This window comes from Capra hircus, chromosome 25 (assembly GCF_001704415.2).
Source record: "Capra hircus breed San Clemente chromosome 25, ASM170441v1, whole genome shotgun sequence".
NCBI lineage: Eukaryota > Metazoa > Chordata > Mammalia > Artiodactyla > Bovidae > Capra > Capra hircus.
In genome coordinates this window covers 35,247,378-35,259,605 of record NC_030832.1, presented here as the reverse complement: position 1 = coordinate 35,259,605, position 12,228 = coordinate 35,247,378, and the positions used below count along the sequence as shown (strand labels likewise).

General features: G+C 59.6%; 1 protein-coding gene across 1 annotated transcript in view; it reads right to left on the bottom strand.

Annotated features, from left to right (window-relative positions):
• SRRM3 (serine/arginine repetitive matrix 3) overlaps positions 2,023 to 12,228 on the bottom strand; it is a 53,547-nt gene continuing 43,341 nt past the window's right edge. Inside the window, exons 12-15 of the mRNA XM_018040992.1 lie at positions 6,196 to 6,554; positions 5,386 to 5,601; positions 5,158 to 5,295; positions 2,023 to 3,557 (exon numbers count right to left, since the gene is read on the bottom strand). Of these exons, the coding sequence (XP_017896481.1) occupies positions 3,332 to 3,557; positions 5,158 to 5,295; positions 5,386 to 5,601; positions 6,196 to 6,554 (939 nt within the window). The 3' untranslated portion in view covers positions 2,023 to 3,331. The remainder of the gene's footprint in view (positions 3,558 to 5,157; positions 5,296 to 5,385; positions 5,602 to 6,195; positions 6,555 to 12,228) is intronic.

Below are 12,228 nucleotides of genomic sequence, written 5' to 3'. Positions count from 1 at the left end.
GAGGAGGCAGCTGAGCTGGACCTAAACCGGGAGCTCCTAGGGAACTGGAGGACAGGGCATGTGGGGGGCCGAGGGTCTGCTGGATTCCAGGAAAGGGATGGGAGCTGAGGTTGGAGGGTGGTGGGAGGAGAGGATGGCAGTTTCAGGGGCCATTTGGAATGCCTTCCAAGCCCTATGCCTGGTAGACATGGTCCTGGGATCCTCGGGGTGGGGAGTTCTGCTTCATTAATTCCAGTACTGGGTCCTCAGAGCACATAGTAGGTGTTCAGTAAGCCTGTTGGGAGGAGTGAGGGAAAGGTCAGATTGGCATTTTAGATATGGTGGGAGGGGCAGGCAGGGATGGAAGGGGCAGGCCAGCTAGTGAGGAGGTGGGCATGGGAGGCAGGGTGGTGGGGAGAGGCCAGGAGCCGGGGGTAGGGTAGAAAAGGGAGTGGTACTGCCTGGTCACAGCCTGGCTGTGAGGTGTGGACGAGGAAGGCTGGGCAGGGAGGGCAGGGAAGGGGGAAGGCAGAGGGGCAGGGACAGCTGGGTGGGAGACAGGCTGGACTTGCATGCCCACCTTCAGGCTGTTTCATGCCCCACCTGCCCCCTCCAAAAGAGTGGCATCTCTAAAGTAGGACCAAGTCTGCTTTCCCTGTAGCCCCAACCCCTGCCTGAAGCCCAGTTCTTGCTGGACCGGTGTAAAGGGTTAAGGAGATCACCAGTGCTTCTTTGAACAGCTTCCTCAGATCAGAAACAGAGCCAGTGGCCAAAGGCCTCCTCAGGTGCCCCTTCCAGCCTGAGGGAAAAGAAACTAGAGAGGGGTCACGTGTGGACAGAGCCGTAGGCTTCAGAGCACGGCAACCCCTCCTCGGTTCTGCAGCCCAGACCAGACCCAGGGCATCTCCTGTGTGGGGCCCTAAAGGACTGCAGAGTGTCTGAGATACCAAGCTGCCTGCAGATGCGGGCGTGACGGCCTCCTTTCAGATTCCCAAAGAGCAGCTGATTCAAAGCAAGGTTAGAATCTGTCACTCTAAGAGGAGAAGGAAGATGAGCAGAATGTGTGTGTTTAAATCTACATAAAAGAATCTGCCTGCCATAATGAGGGAGACCTGGGTTCGATCCCTGGGTTGGGAAGATCCCCTGGAGAAGGGAATGGCAACCCACTCCAGTATTCTATCCTGGAGAATCCATGGACAGAGGAGCCTGACGGGCTACAGTCCATGGGGTGGCAGAGTCGGACATGACTGAGTGACTAACACATACAAGTAAAAGAAATAAATACAATGTGAGTAGCTGTTAAAAACAACAGCAAAAAGCCACACCAAGCTCTCCCTTTTCAATCCCCATCCTAGCCTCCAGCCAGGGCTGGACACACAGTGTTTTCTGTAAGTGGCCACCCACGGGTGACTTGCTATATGGCAGGCAGGCCCTGTGCCAAGCACTTTCAGGACAATATCTCCCCTTTCGGCTTCCTCCCAGCCCCGAGTGGAGCCCGGATTCAGAGCCAGTGTTGTTCTGACCTGTGTTCCAGCTGTTCTGAACATCCCACCTGTAAGGAAGGTCCTGCACGTGGACCCTGCTTCCCCATTCACTGCTGAAGTGAGGCCAGGTATTGGGGGGTCAGGGAAACAGGGGTGTTCAAAGCCCACAGGGCAGGTCTTCCCTGGTGGTAAAGTGGATGACACTCCGTGCTCCCAATGCTGGGGGCCCAGGTTCCATCCCTGGTCAGGCTACTTAGATCCCACATGCCACAACTAAAATCCGGAGCAGCCAAAAAAAAAAAAAAACAAAGCCCACAGGGCCTCCAGTCTGAGAGGAAGAAGGCCTTTTGGGGGCCCTGTTTTTCTCCCCACCGATCTGCAGACTCATGCATGGAAGCAAGAGGTGGAGGTGCTGCACCCTGGTTCCTCGGTGCCCGCTCTTCTCCTGGGTCCCTCTCATTTCTCAGAGGGAAGGACCCCAGGACCCCCTTTCCCTCCCTGCACTCCCCAGGTACTCAAATCCACAGAGGCCTGGTCTCACCACCTGCCATCTGGGCTCCAAGTGTTTATTATTTAGAGTCCAATTTCTATCCGCACCGCGGAGAAGGAAGGGGAAATCGGGGGGGGGGGGGCGGGTGTGAGGTGGGGGGAGGAAACCCGGATCAGACCCCAGACCCCTCCCCCAACTGGAGCCCAGGGCATCTGCCCTGTTGGGCCAAGGAAGACTTTGTGAGATCCCTGAGGGCCCCGGGAGGAGGGGGCTGGGAGCAGCAGGAGAGGGCTGGGGGCTCACTGCTTCCCCGTCCGTCCGTCCGTCCGTCCGTGCCCCAGGCCACCGCCCTCAGTCTAGAGTCTACCCTTCCTTCGAAGGGCTGTAGCACCCCTCTCTGGGAGAGGAGGGACAAGTGCTCCCCCGGCTCCCTGCTCGCGTGGGCACGCCCTGGAGTGCACATTATCCTATGCCCGCGCCATCTGGCCCAGGTCCCAGCCACTGGGCACGCCGGGACTCCGGAGCCTGCTCAGTCCTCCCACTGCACTGCTTTCCCCCTGCAGGCTCCTCCTCTATCCCCCCTTCTCCCTTCCACCTCCTGACCGGGACCCCATTTGATCTCAGGGTCAGAGGCAGCTGGGGTCTGTAGGGCCCACCTTGGGTCACACAGACGGCCTGGCTTGTGAAGCCCTGGCCCAGAAGAGCACAGGGCAACGGCTGGAGGGGAGAGCCTGGCCTGGAGAGGTGGGACCAAGGGTGAGCTCCCTGGGCCTGCGGGCTAAGGCTCAGGGCCCCCACCGAGTCTGGGCACTCTTGGGCCAGGGAAGGGGTTTGCGGAGGCCGTGGGGCCAGCCTCTAGCCTGCAGCTAGGGTCCTCCTGCAGCCAGCTCAGAAGGAAGGGGTTCCCCAGCCTGGAGGGTGGTGCACCAAGGGTTAGGCCGTTCCTCCTTCTGTCTAAATTAGCTCCCGCCTGCTGTCCCACTCCATGTCCGCCCAGAGGTGGAGAGGAACTGAGGGCCCTAGGGAGTGGCAGGGGAGGCTCCCAGGTCTGGCACTTTTAACAGGGTGTCCCTGGCTCCACTGGACTGAGGTCCTCAGCCTGGTGAGCTGGCATCAAGCAGGAAAGGGTGATGATCCCTGTGTTCGAAACGGCTCTTTGTTCCCTGGACTGCGTAGGCGAGCAGGAGGTGGGGTGGGGACCCTCCAGAAGCAGCAGAATCCAGCTCCTCTTTGTCTTCAGGGCACCCACCACCCTCAAGGTCTTCCCCGGTTCCGGGACCTCTTTGTAGCAGTGGGGTGCAGGCCCCACCGCCTCCCACGGCTCCTGGAGCCCTCGCCTTGCCCTGTGCCAGAGGGCATGAGGCTGGGTTCGCTGGGCTCAGAAGCCCCCACTCTCTGAGCTGCTCCGGCTGTGGTAGCTGGGAGTGGGGCTCTGGGAGGGACTTCGTGTGCGGCTGCGGGTCCGACTGCGGCTGCTGTAGCTTCCGTGGCTGTGGCCGGGGCTGGGGCTGTGGCTGGGGCTCCGGCTGGAGTAGTCACTGCTCAGGCAGCTGGAGGAGGACGAGGGGCTGGGTCGGTAGTAGGGGATGGGACGCTTCCGGGCACTGGCGAGAGGGAAAAGCCGATTACAGGCCATTAGGGGCCCTGAGCTCTGCCAGTCCCGGGCCCTCACTCTGGCTCTGAGCCCATCCCCATCAGTGGCCAGGGCTTGCCGGCCTCAGTTTCCCCTGATCTCCGCCTTGGAATTCTCCCCGCCTCCACCTCCACCTCTGCCCCCACAGGATTAGACAGGCAGTGGTTCCTAGCCAATTTCATGTTGATCGCTTTGTTTTTCCTGCAGGGAAAGGGGACCAAGTCTCTGCTTGATTGAAGCAGGTGCTTGATAAATATTTGTTGAATAAATGATACTTTTAAATATAGTCAACTCACATCAGCCAAGCTAAGCAGCAGCTTCTGTGCCTGGGAGGGTTTGTGAATACAGCTGAGTCCTGCTTCTTTGTTCCCCCAAAGAATTGAGGATTTTGGGTTTCAAGTCACTCAGAGGGAACAGGAGGAGGCCCCTGGCCACTGCTGCCCAGGCCCAAGGCCCTGGCCCAAGGCCCCCAGCCTCCCAGCCCCCCACACCTTACTCCACTACCTCCCCCTGGCCCGGAGTTAGTCTGAAGCCAGGAGACTGTGACCCAGAGGAAAGAAAATAGAGTTAAGGAGGCGACAGCGCCCCACTGCGTGGGGTTAATTCTGAGAAAGAAAACATGTATAAGTTAGTTGGCAGGGGAGGAGGAGGCAGCCTGGGAGCGGGCAGGAGTGGGTGCCAGGTGGAAGGCATGGAGGTCTAGCTGTCTTAGGGCACCCTGCTTATGTGGGTATCTACTGGGGGCGTATCCCAAGCCTGGCAGGCTGGCCTCTAGCTCTGATAGGAGAACTGAAGCCCAGAGAGGCAGGCTTATCTCCTAAGGCTGCCCAGCGAGGCCAGAGCAGAGGCGGCCTCAGCATTTTGCCTGTGGTCCTTTACCCCATGTCAGGGACCTGGGGCTGCAGAGTGATTTCCACAAATGCAGACCATCCTCTCACCTGGAGACCCAGGCCCAGAGCCCCAGTCCTGACAGACTGTGTGGGCACAGTGGGAGGGGTTGGCTCCTCTCTCAACTGCCCCAGAGACCAGACTGCTGTTGCCCCCTCCTCTAAATTCCCCCACGGGGTGGGGGCTGCTGAGAAGTGAGCAGAAAGGGTTAGTGAGAAAAGGAGAGGCAGACAGACAGCTGAATAGAGCCAGTCAGCTCACATGGATATCTCCCCTGCGGCCTGTGGAGAGGGGGTCCACCCGGCCCCCAGGCTGGCCACAGGCCACTCAGCAGGCTGGACCTTAAGATGAAGGAGAGAAGGAGAGAGACATCATTGCCAGGAGGTGAATGAGGGGCGGGAAGGAGGAGGGAGGGGCTCCAACAGGGATGGCTGGAACCTTCCAGAGCCGAACTCCTTGCCTGCTGCTGTCCCCAGACCGAGTACCGGCCCCTGCCCTCCAGGCCTCCCGGACGGCTTCCCGTCCGGAGGCCTCCCTCCTCCCGAGCCTGCCCCAGTCTTCGGGTCCTACCCCACCATTTCCCCCCTTCCCCAACCCCCACCTTCTCTCCTCCGGCGCCCCCCCACCCGGCCCTGCACCAGGTTCAGTGGGTGGGGGAGCCCCGTGGTCCGGCCCCTGCCTACCTGGTGATGCGCCGCGGCTCCATGAAGCTGGGCGAGTCCCGGCGCCGCTTGCGGATGGGCGAGTAGCTGCGGGAGCGGCGCCGGGCGCGGGCGGCCTCGGCCTCGGTGTGCCTCGCGCGGCTTTCCCCGTCCTTGTCCCTGCGGGGCCCGGCCCGGGGTGAGCGACGCGGCCCGGCCGCCCCCGTCCGGTCCCGCCGCCTCCGCCGCCACCCCTGGACCCGCACTTACCGACCCAGGGTTTTCTTGGGCGACGGCGAGCGGCTGGGGCTGCGGGCCCTCTTCTCCGCCGAGCGCGAGCGGGATTTGGAGGGCGAACGGCTGGAGCTCCAGGAGCGCGTGTGCGGGCCCGGGCTGCGCGACGAGCTCCTCCCCTCGGGCCCGCCGTGCCTGCCCGGGGACGGCGAGGTGCTGGCGGGCCGGGCGCGCGGGGCTCGCTCCTTGGCCCTGGAGGAGGGGGCACGGCGACAGGAGGGGGACTCTCAGCTGGCAGAGAGTGGGCCCTGAGCAGGGGAGGGGGGCCCCGGGTGACAGGAAAGGGATTGAGGGGGCCCCCTCGAAGGGAAAGGTCTTGGGAAGGTAAGGGGTTCTATGGGGTTGGCGAGGGGACTGGCGTGGTGTTGGGGAGGGGCAGGGAGTGGGTTCCAGAAGGAGGGAGGGGGGCTCTGCTGCGGGGAGAGGAAATCAGTGAGGAAGAGGCCTTTCCGTGCCGTCGAGGGAGAGTGATCTTGGGGTTGGAGGGGCTCGTAAGGAAGGAGGGTTTGCTAGCGTGGGAATAGGGCCTGGATTTTAGCGGGGAGATGGGGAAAGAGGTCTGCTTGGGGGAGGAGGGAGGGAGGGGGAACTCAGTGCGTGGGGAGGGAGGACTATCAGGGAGGGGGGAGGGCTCCGTCGGAGGAGGGTGATCCGCGGGGGGGGGGTGGAACTCGGTGCGTGGAGAATGACGGGGGCGAGGGCCTGGTGGGCAGAGGGGCTGGCGGGGGAAGTGCTCAGTGCGGGGAGGGGGGCCCCGGGCGGGTCCCAGGGGCCGAGCCCGCTCACCGTTTCCCGTGCCCGCCGTGGCCTCGCTCGGAGCCGGGCTCGGGCCCGGGGCCGGGGGCGCCGCCGCCCGAGTCGCTGCTGGAGCGGGCCCTGCTGAGCGAGCGCGACGAGCCCCGGGGCGGCGCGGGCCGGGCGCGCCGGCGGCCCCTGCGGCGGGGCGCGGACGCCGAGGACCGCGATCGCCGCCTCCGCCGCCGCCGCCGCCGCCGCCGCCTGGCCGCCCCGCCCGCCGCGCGGCCTCCTCTGCCCCGCGACGACGGCGCCGAGCGCGGACTCGGGCTCTCCTTCCCCCGCGCGGGCGGCGTGGCTGCGCCGGCCTCCGCCTGGTCGCGGGCCCTGGGCGAGGGCGAGCTGGGCTTCTGACGGGGAGAGAGGCAGAGAGGGCACGGAGCGGGGTGGAGAGGGGACGGGGCGGGGGCGACAGGGGCGGGCAGAGACGGGGCAGAGACGGAGAGTCCAGAGGAGGGCAGACAGAGCCGAGCAGAGAGGAAAGAGACGGGGAAGAGGTTAGCGCAGCAGAGAGAAAGAAGAGGACAGACGGAGAGGGCAGATCCAGAGGAGGAACCAGAGAGGGCGAAGGGGGAGAGAGCGGGCGGGTGGGGTGGGGGGAGAGAAGGAGAGGGAGCTTTCACCGGGCCCGGGCCGGGGGCCTGCCAGTCCCGGAGCATCGCACACACGGTTCCCCGCGCCTGCCCTGCCTCTGCCTCTCCTGAGTGTCCACCTTCTGGCCTCAACAGTGCAGCTCATGCAAGGTTCTCGGCATGCAGAACACAAGAGGGACGGAGCGGTGGGGGCTGGGGGGGGGGCTGACAGGGAGGGGCATCCAGGACGGGCACGGGGTGGGGGGCTGGCATTGCCCCCCGCCTCGACGGGATGGAGGATCCCGGCAGAGAGAAGAGAGAGGGCGGGCACCGGGGAGGCCGGGCCAGGGCCAGCCCACCAGGCCAGGTCGCCCAACGCGTGGGGGTGGGTGTGGGGGTGTGGGATGGGGGGGGCACACGGCACACAGATGGGGTGGGGGCGGGTCGGGACAACTGAACTCAAAACTGAACCGAAGAAAGGGAGGAAAAACAGAAATTAAAAAAAAAATCCACAAATGTCATTAGATACCAAAAATCAAAAACAATGTCTGAACTCCTGGGGAACTGACATTTTTCTGTTAACATTTTTTTTCTTTCTTTGTTTTCCGACCCTGCAGAGATCTGTGGAGCTGTCAGTAGCACCCGACTGTCTTTCTGTTTCTCTCTTTTCTTTTCCTTTTTCTTTTTTTTTAAGTTCTGATTTTTTAAGTCCCTCTTGGTTAACGTCCACTTACCAATAAAGTGGCACTTCCTCCTTTAGTAGGTAAGATGTGTAAGAGAAGGGAAAAGTGTGGTAGCGTAAGTTCATCATTAGATTCACAAAAATGCAAGAGAGACAGAGAGAGAGAGAGGAAAACGCAACCACCCCATTCTAGGCCGGGAGGAGGCCACGCCGCCTCTGGAGGAAGGATGGGTAGCGCCCGGCTCCTTGCGCCTGTGCCCAGGGGTCACCTCTGGAGTGACCGCTGGATAGAGATGTGGAATGTTTTTTCTGAAAGTGGACTCAGGACACAAGGATCGGGCTATGGAAAACCGGAAAGGGCCCTGGCTGGGAAGCAGGGCTCTGAGAGCCTGCCACTACTGACCTCACTGAGTGACCTTGGCCAAGTCGCTTGCCCGATCTGGGCCTCAGTTTCCCATCCACAAAATGACAGGGCCAGACTTTGCTTCTGGCTGTCCCTTCCAGAGCAAATGTTCCAGGATTCCCTGACTCCCCTTTCCATCCCCCTCCCTCCGCAGAACTGACCCTTCCTCCTGTCCTTGGGCTTCTGGCCAGTAACAGTTGATTGTACTTGTCTGTGAGTCTGTCTGTCCCTCATTCCTCCCCATCCCTCAGTCACCAGCACCAGCTTGACTCTGAGCACCTTCAGGGCCAATCTGGTGTAGGAGTCAGCTTTGTAACCTCGGTTATTTTTTTTTTTTTGCTGTACCACACGGAGCAGCATGTGGGATCTTAATTCCATAACCAGGGATCAAACCCGCACCCTGTGCGTTGGAAGTGCAGGATCTTAACTACTTAACCAGGGAAGTCCCCTATAACCTCAGTTTTTATCACAGAACTTGGCATCTAATAGGGCCTCAATACGAGTTACTGAGGAAGGAAGTCAGGCCCTTACATGGGCCAGGGCCCAATCAGGGAGTCCTGGGAAAGGGGCAGGCTCTGGGCCAAGCTCCTTTGGCAGCCTCTTTGGAAGAAAAAGCAAAACCAGCTGCCACGTCTCAGGGCACCTTGCTGCCAGGGACCGGAAGGAGTGTGGCTTCCTTAGTATGGTCCTGGGTACTTCCGGATGGAGGCAGTGTCGGGGGTTGGGGGTGTCAAGACCTCTCTGTGCAAGCATGAACCCATCGACCAAGAAGTTAGCCCCGCTTGGGGCAGGGTGTAGCTAGCTCGTGATTGGTGGGTGCAGCAGTCAGCGAACACCAGCCATAGCGGGGAAAGCAACTGTTCAAAGCCCAATGGGCCATGAAGCCCAGAGTCTCTGTTTAGAGCAGAGGCAGGCATAGGCAGGCAGAGTGGATATCACTGGGGACTGGGGTGCCCCTTGAGCACCCTGACCTTCCTGATCACCAGCTCACCTCTGCTGGGAGAGAGGGAGACTGGAGTGCTCGGCCATGGCCCCTCTGAAATGGCAGTCCACTCCCAGTAGACATCACCAGGAGACCTTTGTCTCTTCTAACACAGACCCCCCTCCTCCCCAGCGCCCAAGCTCTCAGAACTAGGTTCTGTTATCCAGCATCCTTTTCCTTCCAGAGGAGGCAAATGAGAAAGACGTCTCCAGGATCCTAACCACTAAGGTCCAGGCCCCTGGACCAGACCCCAGCATGGATCTGGATGCCTTCCGCTTAGCATGTCTTGAAGTCCAAGCTCTTCCCCACTTCCTTCTCACCTCCTTCAAGGCAAATGGCTGCCAGAGGCCAAGATGATACTAACTGGCAAGGTGGAACACCTTGGGATTAGCTCTGATTTGAGTTCGTTACGAAACCTTAAGGAAGTGATCAACTCTGAGAACCTCAGTTTCTCTGTTGGTATCACAGGGGATAAGTGGATCTTTGCTTGGTAGGCCTGTACAGGGGTTGAGAGGTTCTCTTCAGAGGTTGACTGACTCATGGTCCCTTTACAGATGAATAGGGTCTGAGCAGGGCAGGAAGGCCTGGGGCCCCATGAGGTATCACCCAAGTGCCCAGATGGAAGAGGATATGAGGAAGGCTGTGACGGACAGGGTAGCAGATAGCACCTCCCTGGGGAGACTTCTAGAGCCTGTCTCACCCTGATCCACCCATGCCTCCAGAAGCCGGGGATAAAGAATCACCCTGATCCTGCCAGAGGGTAAGCCTCATCTCCAGTTGGGCTCTCATTCTTCCCAGGAGTCTAGGGACATCCAAGTCCAGACACCATGGAACTTCATAGCTGGACAGAACTGATGGCCAAGGACCTGCAAACATCTCCAGGAGCCTGCTCTTAGGGACTCTTGTCCCTTCTTGCCTCTTTCCCCTTCACTTTCTTTCCCACAGCATGTTGCTGCTGAGTCGCTTCAGTCGTGTCCAACTCTGTGCGACCCCATAGACAGCAGCCCACCAGGCTCCGCCGTCCCTGGGATTCTTCAGGCAACAGCATGGCTAATTCCTATCAGTCCTCTACCCTAGCTCAAGGCCGCTCCCTCCAGGAAGCTTCTCTTGATCCTCACCCTGAGTTGGGTACTCTCCTCTATGATCCCACAGATCCTTGTTCCTTCCCTCGGTGTGGACTGAGCCAGGCTGTGCCAGGGCTGGGGGTACCATGACCAGCAGGAACTAGCTCCTTATCCATGGTTCATCTCTTCCCTCGCATCGTTCTGAGTGATCTTTGTCAGTCTTCTGGCCTGGCAGGTGGGGGCTGTGAACCCAGGTCTCCCTGGCATGGACATCCAGATCGGGCCTGGCATGGAGGAGGATCAGCAGGTGCTGGCCTAATGTGTGCATGGAGGAATGAAGGACCTCACCTGCCTCTGAGCCTTGCTCTCAGGAGCCTCTCTGCTCCTTGGTACCACTTGCTACTTGCCATCTTTTGCTTATTATGCAAGACATTTTGTGGGGGAAAGATAAGAATAGTAAGGGAGAGGGCGCTCACCTGATCCCGGTATCCTTTAGGGCAAGAACAAGTGAGCATCTGAAACCATTACCCCCTCTAACTCAGCATCTGAAAATCCCATTTCAGGAGCTCTGGTCACATTGGATACTCCTCGAAGGTGAGGCCTCCACTCTCCCATGAGGCTGGGACAGAGTCTCCTCCAGCGGAACAACAGTGCTTTCTCCCTCCCTGAGCAGTTTCTTTCTCTGCCCTCCAGCACCACCCAGGAATGAGGGCGACCTCCCCAGGACCTACTTTTGGGCCAAACATGGGGGTGGGAAGGAGAGGATAAATAGGCAGCCTTTCTCTTGTCAAAATCTCAGGATGGAGCCCCGCTGAGGCCTCCCAAGGGCTGTGATATCAAACTTCTGCAGCAGCTCCCAGGTGGGAGAGGAAACAGTGTCAAGGGCAGGTATGGTGAGGGGAGGCCCCTGAGGACCAACTGCTGATGTGTATCCTCCGCGCGCCTGCATGTGCACTGAGCTGGGAGTCCCAGGTCCCCAGATCGAGGCCTAGTTCTGCCTCAGCATCTCAGGGGGACCCTGGCCCTTGTTGACTGTCCCTTCTGGATCATCTGCACTGGAGCACTGTCCCTTCTGGATCACTGGAGCACTGGAGCACTGCATTTAGCTCAAATCTGGAAGAATGGAAGGACGCTGGGGGACTGAGGGAGCCCCGGTCTGGTTGGGTTATGGTCCAGGCAGCGGGCGGGTGAGCTGAGTGTCATCCTCTCCATCTCTCAGATTGCCCCACAGAGACTTTGCCAAGCAGCCATCCTATTGAGTACTTCCGGCACCTGTTCCTGGCCAGCTGGCATTGCCCCTGAAGTTCAACTACCATTTAACACCTGAAAGATACAGCAGGGAGGCAGTTCAGCCCTGATGCCAGCTACCACCCCAGAGTCTGTGGCTCCCTGCTAAAGCTCCACCTGCCGCCAGGGCAAGACCGAAGGGGCCCAGCAGGGCCTGGAGGGTGGGACAGAGCTGTTTCCTTAGGACTGACCTCAGCCGGAACTTCTTCCAGGATCTGGAGGCCAACAGGCCCAGCACAGACCCCCTCCAACATTGCTTATTGCCCAGGGTGGCTCCGGGGATGGGCAGGGGTGAAGGGTCAGGGGCTTAACAGCTACTCCAGAAAACAGAAATCAAGTTGGCTCGACCGCAGCATACAATTCAGGAAGGGAACACAAACTCAGAATGCTAAACCACACAGAAATGCATTCGGACAACAAAATGAGAAAGAGAGAGGGCCATGAGGGAGGGGCTGGGGGCGGGATGGAGAAGAAGAAGGGGAAGGTGGGAAAGGAGGGTAGAATGAACCAGAAAAGCTGTGGGGGGGCGGGGGTGGAAAGTCAAGAAAGCTAAACGACAAACCAGGAAACACAGCTTTGCAGCTCATTTGGAGAAAATGCAAGTTACAAATGAGTAGTCACTAAAAGAAAGAAAGAAAATGGGAGGGGAGAAAAACCAACCAGAGCGAGATCGAGAGATTGAGAGAGAAAGAAAACCACATTCAAACCAAGCAGAGTGGCGGGGCTTATCTGGAGATGGGAGCGGCGCACAGCGGAGCCAGAATACCTACCTTCTCAGTGGTCAGGGACGGGAATGCAATAATAAAAGAGAAAAGAAGGTCTCCGCATTGGGAATGCAGAATCCGGGAAGACAGAGACGCTAAGCTGTGCTCCCCCTCTGAATCGTACGGGGCAGCCTTGCGGCTTTCGGCTTTTGGTCTAGTCCCAGGAATGGGAGTGAGATCCTGCCCAGCCATTTCTGTTTGCTTTTTTTTTTTTTTAACCCACACACTCCAAGAGTCAACCTTTCCTTAACTCTTTAAACAACAGAAAAC